A 20,041-nucleotide genomic window follows, 5' to 3' on the forward strand; every position below is an offset into this window, starting at 1 on the left:
TGACGATCATAAGGGAAACGGTACAAATACAGCTTGATGTCAGGGAGTAACCTGGGAGTATGCACTTGCATGTATTTGATTTGACAGACGATGCAGTCAGGAGAGAGCTGCCATTGACTGCTGGATAACTTTTGGCAGCTGGCATTGCCACAGTCTATAGATGTGTATAAGAAACATTGGTAACAGTGATTTAAAAGTTAAACATTATTGCAATTTTGTTTTTGCAATAGTAATGAAATTGACCTGAACTAACATGTCTACATGTATTTGAAGTCCCCTTTTTTTTTTTTTGCTTTAGTGCAATTTAAACATCCTAATTATGAACACAAAAAATAATCTGAGCTGGGTTCAAGACTGAACCTTTGGTTACAGGCTCGGAAACATCATAAAGTTGCTCTAAGTATCCAATCTAGAATGCTGGGTCTCCTTACAGACTCACTTTCCCCTTATTAAATGCATTTTTATAGGAATCCAAATGTCTTGTAGAGAATGGGAGCATTATGGTACATTGTGATGACATATTGATCAAAAGGATTAGCAAAGTCTTAGAGAATATTTCCAAGTGAAATGTGTATCTTACCACTGTATGATCTCCAGCTGAATGGGCAAAATGCTGTGCAATTGAATGACAAACTTAAATACCTGAATGTATACAGTAACCAAGGCTGCGGTATTAATAGAGCTCCTTCCCTGCAGATCAACGGAGCAAGTCATTGCCAGTATCCTCTATGGGACTGTTTACTGGAAGCCAACATGCGTCAGACAAAGGAGAGTTTTACAGTTAAAGTAGTTTTTGATTTGCAGTGTGAGGATTCTGAATGTAGAGTTTTTTTTATTTAACCAGCATGTGGATCAGAAGAATATCTAGACATTAAGCATCGATATAGAAGCCATGCAGACAAGCGCTGCCATGAAATAAAAAATCAAAAATGAGCATACAGCTCTTGTGAACTCTGTGCTGTGGGTCCACTTACAAAGTCATGAATATTGCATAAGCGAGCCTTTCAAATGGACTCTTCTCATAAATGTGGTAAACATACTTGAAGGAGCCATAAATTCATTCAGGTTCAGTCCAGCATCATCATGCATCTCCACTGGCTCACTGCTGATAGTATCACATACAAATTCAGCTTAGCTCTTTGTAAAAGTATCCAGACTTTATTTTATTTGATGCCCTAACTTCGGAAGATATTCTCTCAGGGCCCCTTAAAAGTGCGGTGACGTTCCTGTGAACCCTGTCATCTGTGTATTTTACATGCTTTCAGACGTGCAGCAGTTATGTCGCTGAAAGCTTGCAGCAGGCCAACATCCCAAATGATTATGTGGTCTAACAGCTCACTGTCCCTCCAACAAACACTGCAGCTGTCCGTCACCTTTCCTCAGGTGCGAGCGTATCATCTGGAAGGGACTTCAAAGACATACAGATATTGACATGACTGCTTCGATTTTTTATTTTTTTTGTAATTGCAATAATGGAACTGAAAACGATAAGATAGCGTAATTTATTATCATCACAATGTTCCCTTGAATTGCATTTCATACAAGGCTGGCCTAGTGATTAAAATGAAAAAATACAACTTTAACGGGAATTTAAACAGGTGCACGGGGCAATTCATCAACCAGTGTTGTTGCCAGATGTTCAACTTTTTCTCATAGCAATTTGGGAAACTGTTGCACAAACAGAATCGACAGAAAAAATGACATATCTGCATTACTCATCCATGGTTTTTGAACTGCAATTATGTTTCTGCATCATCAAGCAAGAGGAAGCATGGCTTTTTGAGTCATAGCATGCCACTTCAAAGCATATTTCACAGGCCATGCCAGGATATTTGAAGATGATGGGAATCTGTCTCCTTTCATCTTGATTGGCTTTTTCTTGTGCTTGATTAGTCGGTCTCGGATCTATCAAATATACACTTAAGGATGGTGCCATCATGATTATGGTCATGTGCACAGCTGCACACGTCTTCACCTTGACATGTCATTGGCGTGAAAGGTTTTCATCGCGAATCGAGCGGAGCTGTAGCTTGTAATTTGTTAGTGTGTCCACACAACAGACCTTCTGTGATTGATGACTCATAAGCAGAATATTGGTAAAACACAAATGAAGCCTCTTTCCGACGGCAATAAAATAAACAACTGGCTTTAAAGTCGTTCTCATCCGAACAAGCCGTCCTATCAAGATGCACAAAATTCGACCGGTTTCTATATGCAACCGGCTGTGAGATCACTGCAGTGACTTCCTACAAGGATGGGTAATACTACAAAAAAGATACCTCATCTTTAATCTTAGATAAGGTCTGACTTATTTAATTCATTTTAATTTAGATTTTAGTATTGGAAAAAACATTTCTTTACAGTAATCTGGAGCCCTTTATTTTAAAATGAACCTAGAGAAAGGGAGCAGATAACCTTGAAATAAAGCCAACACTAACAATATTAACATTGTGATCGAAGTGGCTGAAGTAGTTGGAGGCCCTTCCCCTACTTCCAGTTTGGGCAGTTTGATCCCAGATTCCAGCCTCCCCAGATGATAGCAAGCATTGTGGATCAGAAAAACGCAATTTAAGTTATATGTTATGACTTTAGTTCGCAAAACAAGCATTGTGATTAAGGTTGGAGAAAGGCTTAGGATTTGTTTAGGTGTCATTTACCAGTTTTAGTTTTAGTTGCTTCTTGATGAAAAATCCAAACAAAAACAATGCACAGTTTCATCAGCCAGTAGGTAAGAGTGAGGTAAGATGAGCCATTTTTTTTTTTTACCTATGTGGTTCTCAAGATAAGAAAAAAACAAGTGACCGTAAAATGAAAGCCTCTAACAAAAATTTCAAGATGTGTCTTATCAGTATGAGTCATCAAAATTAGTCCATGACAAACCTGTGGCTCAATTTACCTCCGGGTTTGGGGTAAACTGACTATCTAATTTCATCTAAATCAAACCCACGAGAAATTTTAAAGATGACTAGCCTTGTTTAAGAATTATTTGATGGTCCATTTTTGTTTCCCAAATAGTCATATTTCTTTTCTTAAAGATAACCTGTGATTAAAACCTAACAACAAAGAGTACACTGAAGTTGTAATCTTCTCCAAAACGAAAAGATTGTTGAATGTAGTTGAAAGGAAATTGAATAACTGAAACTGACAGACTTTTAGAGACCTTATAGGATATGGTAAATTGAGGCAAACAGCTTGAAAAAGAAAAAAGTGAAAGTGATAATACTAGTTATAATAGCTTATAGTATTAGTTTCTTGACATGGTGATACTAAAAGCACATGATGCTGGAAGTAACAGTAGCTGATAGTCGAGCTTCTTGTTCATCTTAATGTACATCCGAGTTCAGTTAAATTAATAGTTATGAAACAATACAGTATTACACACAGATTCCAGCAGTCTGGGTTTTTTTTTTTGGGGGCGGGGGGGGTGCTTCAATGCTAGTACTTGAACAGAGAAAAATGTATTGTACGATTTAGTGTTATTTATGTAATGATGACACAGATATTTGGCTTTCTCTTGCAGGGAACCTTTGGACCCCTATTTCTCGGGGATGTTTCATCACACTGGGAGATGCATGACAGGAGTGCAAAAGGAGAGAGGAGATTCATCGGCTGCGTCAGGGAACTTCAGATCAACGGAAAGGAAATTGACCTGCTGGGTGAGGCAGTGAGAGGGAGAAACATCCAGAACTGCGATCCCCCCGTCTGCCAACACCTACCTTGTCGTAACGGAGGAACATGTGTCAGGTACTAGATCACCTTTTAGCTTAATGAGAGGTTGTTTGGATATCTTGAAACTTGAAAGCAACAACCAATTTAAAACTGTCTACAATATACTTTTCTACCGTATGAATTTAAACGCATGTCACAAAAAAAAAAGGACTCTAGAAATTAGGTGTGTGGCAGCTGGTAAGAACTAGTCATATGTATTTTCCTATATCAAGCAAAATAATTGACTCAGCATTTTGTCACACTTAAGTTGGTATGATACAGCCAGTTTATCCATTGTAGGAATATACTGAATATTTCAGTTTTCCTTTTCTTCTCTAGAAACTCTTGTGTGGTTTTGGCAGTTCGCTTTAGACGGTTATCATGAATATTATATTTCCTCTCTGTTAAGCTTCTCCTCAGTCAGTATTTGGGTATATCCACAGGCATTCATGGTGCAGCACCATACCACACTTTCATGCTTCACTCTCCGGACTATATGTTCCCTGAGATGGTTTTAGTCGGATTCAGGAAAAGTATGCTTGAACCCATCTGAGCCAAACAAATTCAACTTGTTCTCATCTTCCGACAGAATGTGGAAGATGAGTGCTTTCTATATTCATCTGTCTTCCTTTCACATATCTAAGATTAATGTTGTCGGTTTTTTTGTTTTTTTTTCATGCACATCATCCTTAGAGGTTGTGAAGTGTCCTTCACGCTGTCTTTAGCTTTAGTCCATTTGTTTTTTGTTTGTTTTTTTCATCAGAGCTAGATTGTACTGCCTGTTGTCATTTTAGTAGAGCTGCCACTGACTGCTGGTACCAAGGTTTCCTCTATAACCGTTTTAATTACCGCTGCAACTGTGTTTCCATTGATTTGTATTTTGTCGTGCGTCTCCTTGTATTTTTTGCCATTTTTGTGGAAAAACTCTTTCTCTCTGCTGGTTCATGTGAAGCCATGATGCAGACATTCAGTTACACACAGCCCAGAGGTCCAAAACTGACCAAGTTTTAGTTTTTATAACCATGTCCATTCATTTAGGCTTTAAATCATTGATGACTTCCAATTATGCATCAGTGATAACTTATTTTATACCCCTCTGTCACTAATCTTCTGGACATTCACATTTGTTGCAATTAGTTTCCATATCGGGACCTGTGTGTTACATGCAGTTTTCCCTAAAGCAGTCAGCTTAGATTGAACACATAAGCAAATAATGCATTTACTGAGAGGGGATCTGGGGATACAGTTCTGAATCATTCAACCTTTGGGCCACAGGGGGTGTAGTCACTGCTGAGGTGCACTATAAAAGTGCTGTAACATAGGCTCAAGGAAAAAGGAAAGATGGAACATTTCTGTGAGGAGTCAGCAAATTAGGAGAGGACAAACTAGTTCACGGTTCACTTCAGCTTCCTGCTCAGTCCACCTCCTGCTGACAGTTGTGGCTGAAACACGGCTTCACACTTGACACAAACAAAGCCTGTAAGGAAACATTTTACATCTATTTGTGTTTCTACTGGAGGACCTTAATCTAAATCTAAATTTTAAAGTAGTTTTCATACTCTTACATTTGTTATAATAACATTTCTACTTCTATTTAACATAGAGAAACAGTCATCCATCCATCCAAGAGAGTTTGTTTGGGGCTGTATAGCATCTGCCAGCTTACTGTTTGTTTTTGTTTTTTTTCTTTTATGGCTTCCAGTTGTACCGATTTAGATTAATCTGACATCAGTAGCATCATTCTTGGTCAGTGCAGTTGGATGTGAAGTCCTATTTCACGCAAACTTCCCAGCACTACATAAAGTTATTAACCAACTGCTGAATTAAATAGAATACTGAGCAATTATTAGCAATTGGGCAATTTAAAGTCCATGTAAAGCATGTTTTCTTAGTTTGTCTCACTACAGAAAAGGGTGTCAACAGTAACCCACCCACAAGAATGTTTCAAGAAAAAAATCACCACATGAATTGGACTAAGCAGTGGCCCCAGTAACCTACAGCCATAAACCTAGAAAACAAGGGATGGGAGGGAGAATCCGTGTGCTGACATTCAACAGCGGTTTAATTTTCAATCTCAGATGAGGGTTTATAAAATGACTCAACATAAAATGATCACTGCAGAGACAATTTGGCTTTTTTTTTTTTTAAATCCATCCACTGACTATAGCTCTAACTCCAATTCTGAGTGTATATGTAGCCCTCTAACATCTGCAGTAAATAAGGCACCCAAATTGTTCTGCACATTTCACGCAACGGCAGCACATTTAGTCAAAATGGTTAGCTATGTAGAAGGTAAATGTATTTATGTAATGTTGTAAATACCACTTACCTATGTCACTGAGCCGTGATTTCTGACCCAACCAAAAAGTGTTGAACACAAAACTAATGAATCAAAAGGTATGGTCTGAAATGGTCTAGCTAAAAACCTACCTCACCCTTCTCAATCTCTTCAATTTCTTCCAGTAAAGATTTTCCAACACATACAAGCAAATCTCTGAATTTTGTTTTACACAAACTTTAGCATAACTTTGATTCAATTTTATTGATATTCTTGAAAAGGTCAAAGGGAGTCGTGTAATTTTCAGACCAGTTTCCAAATGGAAATGATCCAGTATTTCTTTTGTTCAGTAAAGCTGGGGCAGGATTAGCCTCTCACGTTGGGCCAAATAAGTGAAGATCTGTTCTTACTTCAGCCTAACCTCCAGCGGCGCAGCTCATCGGGCTACTATCACTCTCCACTTACCAGCAATTTTGCCAGCCTTTTTGAGTATGCATTAACTACACACGATGCTCTTTCACCTTTGGTAATCTAGGAAATAGCTACTCTAAATGTCTTCTTCATTGTGTTATGACACTATCAATTAACAGTTGCATTTATTAAACAGGAAATGAGAAAGGGCAGCATGAATATTGGAATATGAATAGCTCTAAGAATACCAATTAAGAGCCAGTGGTCACATTGGCTTGTCATGTGCGACAGTGTGAGCCAGGCAATTATCTGTGTGATGAATATGGGTTATTGCAGTATCCTTTTGAACCGCGCATCACGCTGGGGTCATCAGGAGTTCATAGAGCTCTGCTCATTGTATTGGGTGCCCTGGAACCTACTACCGTCACATAATGGGATGAATGAGGATTTTTATTATTGGTTCAGTTTGGCTGATTTCAGTGCTGTCCCCTTTCCATGTAGTTGTCTGTCCATTTAGGCGTGTAGAAATATTGATATTAAAAACAATGTAGAGAGCAGCTTGTAGTTGCTGGATGACGCATACATATCATGTATTTCTATCCTTTTCAGTGTGAAAAGCCAGGCAATCAGCATCTGAAGACTGAGACCTTTTTATTCCAGCTTAGAGAGCTCAATACCTGTGTCATTTATGAACATCAGCTGCCTGTAAATAAGACAGGTGGAAATAGTACAAGACGCATACACTCGTACACGCTGTGCAACACTGCCCCGCAACACACAAGAACACTTTATATTTCATTGGAGTATTTCATCAGAGGAAAATATGAGCACCTGTACAATCAGACAGTTCTGAAATTCCACATGACATCATTTCTGGATTAGATGATTAAGAATGTATGCAACAGCACAAGCCATGTAATCCGCATCCAGATGTGCTCATGATCAGTATGGTGCTGCGTGAAGAGACTTGCACCTGGATCCTTTGCTCCCTGACTGTGAGCGTCGTGCTGAGGTGCTAATGCTAATGGTATCCCCTTGTGCCTCTGTCTGAGTGCGCAGTTAGAGTTTTGTGGAGGCAGGTGGCAGCCCCCTGCAGAGTGTCTGTGTTTAGGAAGCATGAACTCCAAATTGAGACTCTTATCACCCACCAAGATGCAGTTAGCTCTTATTTTGTATCGGACGGGTTTTTGTGTGGATCTATTTAGTATTCTCAGACTTTCTATGAAACTATGTTACAAGGGCTTTGTAAAAGTTTTCTGTTCAGATTACACAAACAATGTTTATTGGTGAGCATTATAAATGATGGAAGGCAAATGGGTCTTTTCTGCAAAGCAAAGCTAATTGGCTGAAGACGGTAATTTCATGTTTACTAAGAATTTTTTTTTTTTTTTTAAATCGCTGTAAATTTTTTATTTCACATCTACCAAGAAAACAAAAAAACAATGTTTAAAATGGGGATGAAAGACATGTTGAAAGGGACCCAGACGATAAACGCTGGGTTCATTACAGCAAAATCAGTTCTCTTTGAGTCTGTCACAGATTTATTTTTGAAATATTGATCACAGGTGCTTTTGTGTTTTCATGAGAATGTGTGTGAAGTTAAAAAAAAAATAAAAATAAAAAAAAAAGTCTGATACACCTGATGATGTGAATAGAAACATACTTGTTTCTGAGAGTTGGGCTGTACAAACAGTATTGTGTATTCGCAATTTCTTTTTTCTATTTATTGCTAATCGGTGAGGTTAGAGATGGCATTCTGCTCACCCATCTAACAAAATCTTTCATATGCTCTGCTACCTTTCCCTGTCAGTGTGCTAGACAAAGAAATTGAATCCAGTTTTATTGTAATCAGATTTCCAGCTATGCTTATTTTCATGTAGCTTTTCAAATGACTCAAGGTTCAGGAAACAATTAATTTCATTCATAATGAAAAGCAAGCAGCACTGTGTGTGACTAGTCCTTAGAGAATACTTCCTGTGAAAACTTGCTCATTAAAGAGTTTACTGCATGTTTTGGAGGACAAAGGCATTGAAAACTAGTGTTTGTTTGTTCTTTTTCATTTTCATTTGAATGACAATATGAATTCATATTTCCATTTATTTTACACATGTTGACATTTGCTTGTTTATAAATGTTTTCCTTTGCACACACGCGCGTGTGTAACCTTTAGAAGTATCTGATAATGATTCCAAAAAGAAATCAATCAAAGCGGGTCACTCCTCACTCAAACCGTACAGGAACACAATGTAAGCAGGTTTTCTAATTAAACATCTGAATCAAATGAATTACAACGAAATACATTTTACACTGTTCTCTATTTCTATAGGAGGATTATCAAATCAAATCAAATTTATTTGTATAGCACATTTCATGTACAAAACAATTCAAAGTGCTTTACATAAAATAAAAGCATTGCAGCAGGGAGTGGAAGAAGCATCCATTGGTTAAACAAGTTTGTGTTTGTGGGCCAAATGTGTAGACGCTAGTGTTTCTTTTCTCTTTCTTTCTTAATCTTCTCACCCTGCCATCATTAAAGCCTATAGAACTGTGTGCTTTAAATTTGGCTCACTGACTGGGGACAAGCCTGTGAAACCTTTTTGCATCACACTTTATCTCGGTGCCTCGAGCAGTTTAGTCGCACAGTGTTTAAACGTTGTAGATGTTATTATGCACATAACCTTTGAACCTCAAGAACAATTTCAAGAACTTAACTGCTGTAAGATTAATGAATCAATGAAATAATGTTTTTTGGGTTTTTTTTAATCACCACAACAGTAAAAGGTAAATGAACCGTACTTATATGGTGCACACATGTATAGCTCCTCTTAGTCTACATAGTGTTACAGGCTACACAGTTCAGTGTCTTGTGCAAGGATGCGTTGACATATGGTCCAGGGAAGCCTGGGATAGACCGGCCGACTTTCCGATAGGCAGATGAATTTATTTATAGGTATTTTTTTGCGATCCTCAAAATGGCGCAGATTACTTTCAGGGTTTGTGAAAAGAATGTCCCCCCCCAAAAAATTGTTTTTGCTCATAGATTTATCGTATATCCATAATATTTATTATGTTATATTATCTTTTTTGTTGCATTTACAGTTTCACATTTACCAAAATAATATCTAGTTGCCATGGTAACTGCATCCTACTGAACAACTTGGCAATGAGGTAGTCAAGTTGATCAGTTAAATTCAGTAATTAAGACAAAAAAACTGATGAACGGACAAACTGTCTGTGATCGAAGGTTTTAACAGGAATAAATAGTGCTTCTCTTTAGGATTGTTTGCAACTATGAAGAAATTTGGTGCTGCAGTACACTGCGACAGACTTCAGATAATCTGCAATGGCCAGAACAGAGGGACATGCCACTCAGTACGAAGATGTGGCTTACTGATGTGTGTTGGGACAATAGCACATCTTAATGGATCAGATGACTCATCAGAATGAGGCTTTGGATAGTGCAGGACCATAAGCTTGTTTACAGAATTGGTTTAAATTTGGAATTGAGAGATTTTGATAGAAAAATCAGGGGTGGCCGGATGTCTGAAGACTCAACAACTGTTCATAACATCTAAGGAGAGTATCTGTGAAGTGGTTTTCATGGGTAACGAGGGTTACAAGGTCTGTTTATAGTGAGTCTCTCAGATCTGTCAGCAGTAAAAGTTGTTTGTTGTCCAGTTTGGCCTGCAGGAGTTTGTGAAAGCTCATGTAACATGGTGCCGCCACGGAGGAAATAACGTCTAAACTGCAAAAATGAAATCGGGGAGAAAAATCTACCAAACAGCCAAGAGTTACAGCTGCCACGGATGATTTGCTCAAAAAGACGGTCTGAAAAAATGTTAACAGTCAGAGAAAATCATTCTCATCCGTTTAAAAGTCTGACAGGACACGGTGTGAGTATGGCTGATAAGACTGGCTATATAAATGTGGGTTTAAATATTTCTGTATTTCGACTTGCTTGCAGTTCAGAATTTGTCTCTCTGTGATGTTGTGTGTATGGTATGATATTGATTTAAAAAGATTTGACACCATACAGTTTCACTGCTTGGTTTTTAGTTCTATTTTATTTTATATGAATAACAACAAGTCTATTAAAGGAAGCCAAAATGTTAACCTTTAAAATGTGATTATAGAATTACAGCAACACTTTACATTGGGCCTGTGCTGTGGACTGACCTTAGAAATGATTCTGATAAGCAATCTGGAAGAGAAAAAAAAAATGTGCCTAAAAATAAACATCATGCACAAAAAAAAGGATGCGAGCCATGCTGGCAAGTCTAGAGGACACTGATGTAAGCAGAAAAATGATGATCACATCATGTCAGTGTCACAGTGCAAGTACAGTTTTATTTGAAAAGTTCTGTTCTCTCTACTGTTATAACTATGTTCTCAATCATAATCTAGCATTCATACAGCATGGTCCGATTGCTTACATGGGTAAAAACGTTTGTCAAGTGAGTTTACGCCACCAGATGTAATGATTCTGCCAAGTTATCTGGCTTAACACTAATACAACTTCTGGTTGTCCTCAAACCAGTTTGTTTTCCGTTATCCATGAAAGATCTGAACAGATATTATGTAAACCATAGACTGTGCAAACCAAATGGTAGAAGGCAACATGAAATGACCCCTCAGAATTGTGCACAACCATTCTGAAGTATAATATTAACTGAGATGCTGATTGTCTTCCACTCTGTGTTGAAACACAGGAAAAAGCACAAAACAGGATAAAACAAAGGACAGCTAAACTATAAAAATGTACATGCAATGTGATTGCACCAGTGAACAAACCTCCTGGCCTGCTCCCCCCGAACGACACTCTCAATGACTCCACACATTTCAGTCAAGCTAGTCATGCCCTAAAAATACCTTTTTTTTTAGGCGTAAATAATGTCATTATTACCTGTGGAAAAAAAATGAATTGCTGACTCTAAGCTACAGATATTTACAGATGGAGGCTTTGAATTTTTTCTCTCAATCTCCAGCATTCTCCAAGACCCTCAAAGCACTCTGTATCGCTCTGTATCCATTGTATCTATGCACTTTATGGACATATCTTGTATACAAGGTTGTCGTTCTCGGGTTTCTACGCGTATTTTCTTTATATCTCCGTTCGGCATCTCTGATACACATGATTAATTTTAACCCTGGTGTTAACGCTTGTCTGATCTGTTTGCTTCTGTAACCTGCTGGAAGTGCAACTTTTACCCACTTATCTTTGAAATATGAATCCGCCGCCAATTTGCCATTCACTCACTGTGTTGCTGTGAACCGACGAGCTGTTTTCTCAGCTGGAACGTCCGCGCAGCAGAGCGAGCACCGCCTGTTGCACAGGGTCCTCGCACCTCAGGGTCCTCGCACCTCAGGGTCCTCTGCCTCCGTTTTCTGGAACGTCCAAAATGTAGCTGTTTTTAAAAGAATGACCAGCAAAATATACTGTACATATGGCAAAAAAAGTTGATTTAAAGAAATGACTTTATTTCTGAGATGTGACTGCAGTACATTCAGTTTAATGAGTTTTTTTATTTTATTTTCATTCAGTGTGTGAGGAGTTTTGTTATATATGAAATAAAACTCAAATGGATACACGGGCATATTTGAAAAGTGTTTTGTGAATGTACTTTTAAAACTATTAGAGAATAACACAGCTCTCTGAAAAGGGCAGTATGTTCAAGTTGAACATTGTCTGATCTTTTGAGAACAACTGCCCTCTTGCTTTATCCCTCCTTTTTGTAATAACTTTATTTCAAACACCATCTGTTTGTGTGTTTCTATGGCAGTATGTTTCAAAATACTGAACAGCTATCCCCTTTTCTTCATTGCCAAGCAAATGTTTGCAAGGATGCCTGAAAGAAGTCAGGGAGACATCGAACAGCCAGCTGCTCAAACAGGAGCCCGACTATGGCAGGTGAATGCCATGTGTAAATTCAACCTCATCCCTATGCTCATAATAATGTTCATTGCAGTTACACTGCACATAATCCCACCCCCACCCATCAAGAATTGTAGGGTTTTGTATATTCATGTCCAATTGGTTCTTTACAAGGCTCGAAATCAAATGATATTTCAATACCAAAGCAGCTTTTCCTCTATGAATGATATCTGCTGGACCCAATGGTCCTTTTTTGTTCTCACAAAGGATAAAGTGGGCTAAATGCTTTCATCCCAAGAACTGAAAACTTCATGGCAGTAGAGCTTCCTCGGTGCCTTAGTGTTAATTTTCATGCCAACGTGCACTTGAAATGAACCGCTCTGTATGCAACTTACAAAAAGGAAATCTGAGGAAAGCATGTGGCTGCAAAGCGTATTGTTCCAGCTGACAGGAGTATCATAAGCTAACCGGTCAATTATTCATCATTTTATCTGGTACTCATTAGATTAAAAATGTATATCGTCTTCAATAATTGATCCTGCTTGTGTGCTGTGGCAGAGCAGATTTGAATGGCATGAGACATGGCGGGTACAGGCTTCATGCATTTGTGATTAACATATTCAAATCAGTCGGCAAACTGCAATTTTGATCCTACAATTTTGTAATCAAAATGATTGCCTCAGGCAAATTAAAATAACCTTGTGTCACACCACACGTCAAGTTTTTGATTAGGCTAATTAAAACTCAAGTATTTTTTTCTTTTAATGTGTTCCATCCCCTGCTCTATACGTTACCTTTCAGGAGCCAGAGACATCTGCTCACTGTTTCTACTTCTTCTACGATTCATTTTTAATGGTTTGTCTGCCATCGAATATGACGTGATTAAGCATGTTGTTTAAACATTAAACACCTGTTTTCGTTAGAACTTTATTGAGGAGGCAAATAAATTTTTCTCTTGTTGATTATAGGTTGCTTTTACTGAAAGATGATTGGTATTTTGCCAGTAAACTTATGTTTACTATTGTTTTACATACACCATCATTCATTCCTAACTGCCATCTATTTTTCACCAAATAGATTTCTGCTTGGTGGGAATTAAACAAGCAACAAAAGATGGGATCAAATGTCTTCCTCTACTTCGTAACTTCAAATTAAGCTCTTACTTATGATGTTGCTGTTGCCATGTGAACTTATTCTGAAAACTTCACCCTCTCCACAGCAGGTCAGGTTCAACACGGGTAAAATCATCATTCTTCTTGCCTATCATTTCTCTTCTCAATTTCCAAATTGCTATGTAAAACAGCCAGCTTATACAATTGTATACAAGTTCATCAAAATCCCTGGACAATTAAACTGTTTAAAGACATTTATGACCGTGATAAGACCAAAATAACTCGGCGAAACAAACGGCTGCAAGTATATTCATTTAACTTGTTTTATATTTGTTTTCTATGCTTGTTCTCTTTATTTGGTGCAAACGGCATATATAACAGCCAGCTGATTATCTTAAACATCCCAAAAATACACCTGCAACTCTTTAGCTTAATGAAAATGCACAATTAAAATAAATGCAGTCAGGTCCGCATGAGCCGTAGTGATCGGGCAGTAATATTGATTAGACCGTATAAAGTCCGAGCAGATATGGATATTTTTAAATGAGTAGTTGTTGGGGATTGTGTTTTGTTCTGAGAAATGTATGATCTAGTGATGACAGCCAGCATTGTGACTCAGCTTTGCCCTTCCTCTTGAGCACTTGGGCTTCGTGTTTTTGATCTCGTCCTGTTGGGAGGTTCAGAGCCACTTGCCTGGTCTTTTTCTTCCAGAATCCGAATCAAGAGCCTTTTCTTCATGGTGCCCTTTACTTTCCCAAAAATAAAGACTTAAGAGTGACAGCAAGTAAAGTCTTCCGATATCAAACATGCGGAGAGTATGGCAGCGGAGGAGTGCCATAAAATCCCAGTGGAGGAAGCTTGTTAGCTATTATAAGAACGGTCTGATTGCTGTGATGACAAATACAGTAAAAGGACATTTTGTGAATTGGGTTTCAAGCCATTTTGAGAATGTAAATAACACACCAAATACTCTAAATGTGTCATTACCAACTTTCAACTGTGTCTTATGGTCGTTTGTCATTTGCTTATTTAGTTTTCACCTGGCAGAAACCAAATGAACAAGTAAAAAAAAAAAAAGAAAAAGACTATAAATTCAAATTTGGCATGTGTGGAAATGATTGTGGGTATAGCTGTAAATCAGAAAACCTCAATAAGCCAATTTGTTAGAAAGTAACCACAGATGCTCTCCGGTAGTAAATACGAGATACAGAAGGAATTCACTACGCGTACAACTCGGATAGGAAATTAATCTAAACTTCATGATAACATTTTTGGATTGAAACTTCATGTCCCAAGGCGTTTACTGCAAAGTTAAGGATATATTTAATTAGTTCTGCTGCCCAACTCCCAATTTTCTTTATCCACTTTTCTTGGTCCGGATAGGTTGGCTATTTGATCCCTTGCGTGTCACCGATTCAAAGTGTCTTTGGGAAAGACACTGGACTCCCAGTACACAAGGATTCCACATTGTCCCTGACATATTCATCAGTGTGTGATTGTAGATGAAAAAGCTCTGCATATTGTCAATACAGAGCACGTAGATATATATATAATAACAAGCATTGTCTGAGTGAATGAGAAATGCATGTAAAGTGCTTTGTAGAACCTATGCAAGGTTTAAAAAAGTGGTAGATGCGTGTGGGCCATTTACCATTTCACTCCAAGTAACTCGTGCATGTTTTCTGACTGTTTGAAGTAATTTTTAAATCTTCTGGAGGAGAAAACATGTGATTTAGATGTCTCTAATATTTTTACCAAAAGCACAGAGTGACAAAAGGGATGAATTGACAGCACTCAAAGCACCAAATCGGCCTGACTTCCACTTGCAGATTTCTCGGCAGTGACTGTTCTGTTCAGCACCAACATGACATTTTCCATCTTTGACTCTATCTTTGAAAATAATGCTCACGACTGCTAACAACTGTGTGCAACTGAGCCAGGAAATGGCTTGAAATTATGCCATTTCTTTATAATAGTCACACAATTTCTGTATTATACAACATCCTTTTGTTTTTCTGTAAAGACGTATCAAACAATACTCAACTTTGATGGCAAAATGTAAATATTTCATTTGTAGAAGCCATTTTCTCAAGGAGTAAAAATATAACCTGCAGTGCTGCTGCTCAAAACACATTATTAATTTATAGGTTTGTTTGAAACCCCACCAATGCTTCCACTATCTTACCCCTTTCAGAGCTGTGTGTGTCTTAAGAGCACTTTATAAAGTCCCTGTTCGGATGTCACCCTTCTGTTCTTGCCAAGAGAGGAAGTACACTGGTAAAAAATGCAGAAAAAAAAGACATAGAAGGTATACTTGTGTAAATAATAGGTATATGCTTTTTGATGTGCTGCTTATAATCTGCTTTCTGCTGTTTATATTTCAGGATGTTTATCTTCACCAAAACACACCTCTGCTGTAGCTGCTAAGACGAATAAAGTCATAGCAGCATTCCTATTTTCCTCCACCACTTTCTGTACAGTCACTAAAATTGTGTTTCAGCAGAGCTCATAATTCACTTCTGTTCCATCAGGCCGGACACATTTACTCTCAGCATCTTTTCAAACACTGCATTTCAGCGCGGTTTGTTTTATCCTCTCCCCTCTCTCTCTCTCTGTGTGTGTTCTGTTAGCCACTGTACAAGCACGGCATGCCTAATGATGTCTCTCTGCACATTTAGTGATGCTGAGGACTGGTTCTGCGAGTGCCCCCCGCTTTACACCGGCCGGCTGTGCCAGCTGAGCGCCTGCGAGCGCAGCCCCTGCAGTCACGGAGCCACATGCATCCCAAAGTCGCCATTGGAGGCTGTTTGTCTCTGCCCCTATGGGAGACAGGGTCTACTGTGCGACCAGCGTAAGTGATGCATAGAATTGCTTCACAAAGAACAATGCGTGTAGATTAAGCAGATTTATTAAGAGGGTGATCTGCAAACACTTGGTGGATGAAAGCCTTGAGCAGTTGGTAGAACCAGAATCTGTTGTTGAATCAAGGGATTAATGAAAGAAACTCAATTGTGCTGAAAAGGCAGAAAGGTCTTCCTACAGCAGCAGAGTCAGATAATCAAGCCCATGACTGCTTAACAGAGTATTCTAAAAGGCTATTTTAAGTTTAGAAAATCTTTCCTACTAACTCGAATTTCAGCGGTCTGACTCAAACATTCATTCTTTTTTCTTTACATGTAAAGTTTCCTCTGCACTCTAACCGGCAATGTTTATAAAGCTTGCTCACACTCATATTTATTCACTCATTTTCAATAAAAGTTATTTTATAGGCTGGTATAGAATGAATAGCTATCTTTTCTATCAAGAGTATTTCTGCCTTCAGTGAGTTTGCCGCTTGAGTGAGTTTTAGTGTTTTGTTTGTCTGATACTGTCATTTCTTTCAGTATACTTTATAAGTAAAGGCCTGCGCGCTAATTTCAGGCTTCCTACACAAGTTAGAAAATTCTAGCATTTTGAATGTGAACTTCCAAGTTTAGATAAGTATATTTTCTGGTTTTAAAACCTAAAACTCTAAATGAATTGATGATACAAACAACATTTTGGGATGGAACACAGGCGCTGAGCTTGATGTTGACTGTCCACACCTCTACGCCTCTGTGCAACAGCCTGTATTTATATCTGACATTTGCAATCAAAGCAGAAAGTAAGTGCAGCAAAGTCTTTTAACGTCATGTATATAGCTTGACAAATAAGCACACGCTGTGCTTGTCTGAAGGTTTTTGAGTTGTGCAGTGAAATAATTAACAGAGTGAATAGATTATATTCCCTGCTTTAAATAATTCATTCCGTCATGGCTTTTGTTTATGTTGTTTCAATACTGAATAAACCAGGCTCCCCAAATATAGTGAATATTAAACTTTTGACTTTCCTCAACACCCATTTTTTTTTTTTTTTTTTTTCATTTTTTTAAACAACTATATAATATGGGGGCGTGCCCTTTAAGAGAAAACGAGTCTGCAGTATCTCTTCTCTGTGCATACAGAATGTGTTTCAGCATCAACAATCCAGGAGATATTGGTGAAAAATGGTTAATCAAGCAAATGATAAATTGCTGTGCTCTGAAAAACATGCAAGAGTATCAGGCATCATGAAGGAATGCAAATTATGATGATGTAATTGTGACATCCAAGATATGCATGCACTAGAAGGTGTGGCTGCCTCATGCCAATATAGTAGCCCCCCCTGTTATCCCACCTGGTCATTTCCATATATTTGATGGCTAATACTTTCTAACATTTCTTTGGCAACATAGGAGCGTACATAGTCAAAAAGAGATGAGGTAAATGTGATAATAAGATTCTGAAATATTTTATATAATATTATATGAATATTATATTACATATATATTTTATAATATAATAAATACTTAAATGTGGTCTGAAAACGTAACCAAGAATGCAAGAAACTGCAGTATGGTTTTATGGGAAATGCGTGGGAACCCTGTTATATGCTCCACTAGGACAGTGAATATGGCCCCCGCTGATCACTGGAATGTGTTCACGTTAGTACACACAGCTGTGCCTATTTGCAGACTCACAGAGCTGTAAACACGGTTGCAAAGTAGTCATCTTGATCAGAATTGCTTTACTGTGGTGTAGGTGCGACCTAAATTTAGAGGTAAATTATCATTTTTTTTGCGTGCCATTTGACATGCATATTTCCCAGGCAGCAGTACCATAAAGAAAAAGAAAGAGGCTTCACAGGTTGTGGCTCTCAGAAAACAAAAGGTTTTGCTTGACTGGACTGACTGGTGTAGCAGCAGGGTGCTTGGCATATAAGTCACTCAGCCGTGCCACAGTTCCTGTCAGGATCCCAGCACCTACTTGCCAAAAAGAGAAAGCTAACCTTCCAGTTTCACACTAAGTACAGCACTGACATTTGAATTTTAATCCTGAAAACGTCAGATGAGATCTATGTCAAAACTGATCACTACTCTGTCTCATAAGGTTTTTTTATTTTTTTTATTTTTTATTTTGCTTGTGTTTTGGTTTGTTTTCAGTTTTATTAGCACTTCTCCGCGTGTGGCGCCTTAACAAAGTTGTAACAAGCGGCCTCGTTTTCTTTTTCTTTTTTCTCTCTCCGAGAAAAAAGCTTAAGTCATTTGTCTACCCGGAGACATGAAACAGCTATATGTTTTGGGTTTGTTTTTTCGCTAAATGTAATCATTTCAGTTGGTTCCCATGTGCGTTCAATAGATGAGGCAAGCTGCAAACAAGCAGAAAATGGAGGAGAGGGAAGACGAGGAATTGATGCTGGAATGCCTTGAGAGTTGAGTGCATGAAACATTAATGAATATTAAAAATGTCTTCACTCAGAATTATTAATGATCTACCTTTGTACACAATTGGCCATCACTCCCGTTAAAGATTCATGTTTAGAATTAATAGAGAAAGAACAATGAAAAGAAAAATACTGCTTTTGACATTTACAGTACAGTCACTTCAATTGGACTTTCTACAGATTTTCTCCACGATTTTGTTGTTGAGACCGTCTTGAAGTTTTGTTCTTGTTTGGAGATGACATGCCCAAGAGTCTTTGAGTGTGATTTTATGTTACCACTCAAAACTGGATGTCCTAAGTGACAGTGCACAAAGCAAGAGAAGCTACTGCAACGACTTATCATAATCAAACGATAAAAACAACCAATCATAGACGTGCAGTTATGTAATGCAGTTTATTTTTGTGCCTTTTTAATTTGATGCGCTATGCAAAAGTTTGACCAGATTACATGTCTTGTTGGTTTTTATAAGTCTGCACAAACAGACGTTTTAAGAAGAAAAAAAAAATTAAAAATCTTTTCATCATTATGTTAATTCAGCTCCCTTCGCATGTGGGAATATTTTTAGACCTTGCATGCACATAATGTTTAAAATTCTGCCCACTGTTTTTTTTTGTTTGTTTTTTTTGTTTTTTTTGTGTGAAATGCAAGACAAGGCATTAGAATACTTTGAGCTTAATTTTGGTATGCTCAATCTGGTTCATAACACATTTTAAGGCCAGCTTTATTTTTATCCTGCTGTATCAGTAAGCATCTTTTCAGTTCGACTTTCATCAGAGTAAGCTGATGGTTGGAGTAATTCATGCAGTAATTGTGACCAAAGGGCTTAAATAAACTTCGTCTGTTGACAGCACTTTTCCACATTTCCAAAGCCACTCTGCCTTGTGCAGATGTCTCTTTGCATATTTTGTCCCCTTGTGACGTCGTCACAGGTAAGATTTACTTTCTGGTGACTCTTCCATGTGGCAATCAACACTGCAGAATATCAACAAAACCTGTTTTTCTTTTTCTTTTTTTCTTGACTTCCAGCCATTTCAGACAGAGATTTGTGGCTGGAAGCATTTTGGTATCTTTTCTTTTATAGCCTTCCTTTGCTTTGTTGTCGTCAATTAGCTTAGTTTTTAGATCCTCCATTAGTTGCTTCGAGGAATCCATGGTATCCGAGTGTTGCCAGAAGGTTTAAACAGTCAGAGAATTTATCAGCTGTGGAGTCGCCGTAAGCTGACAATTATGAATTCTTCACCCGTCTGCTCACAAGTCTGAGAGTCAATTTAGGCCTGATGTGTTCTGAGACATGTTTGTGAAATAAAAGAAAACTGCAGTGCATTAACATTCAACAAATGGCTCATATCTTAATGTATTTTTGCTTCAGGGGGTTGCAG

General features: G+C 38.0%; 1 protein-coding gene across 1 annotated transcript in view; it reads left to right on the top strand.

Annotated features, from left to right (window-relative positions):
• Positions 1-20,041, top strand: part of eys (eyes shut homolog) — a 178,648-nt gene that overhangs the window by 141,281 nt on the left and 17,326 nt on the right. The window contains exons 42-43 of the mRNA XM_075477841.1: positions 3,521-3,744; positions 16,060-16,232. Coding sequence (XP_075333956.1) covers positions 3,521-3,744; positions 16,060-16,232 — 397 coding nt within the window. The remainder of the gene's footprint in view (positions 1-3,520; positions 3,745-16,059; positions 16,233-20,041) is intronic.

The sequence above is a fragment of the Odontesthes bonariensis genome, chromosome 2, assembly GCF_027942865.1.
Source record: "Odontesthes bonariensis isolate fOdoBon6 chromosome 2, fOdoBon6.hap1, whole genome shotgun sequence".
Lineage (NCBI taxonomy): Eukaryota > Metazoa > Chordata > Actinopteri > Atheriniformes > Atherinopsidae > Odontesthes > Odontesthes bonariensis.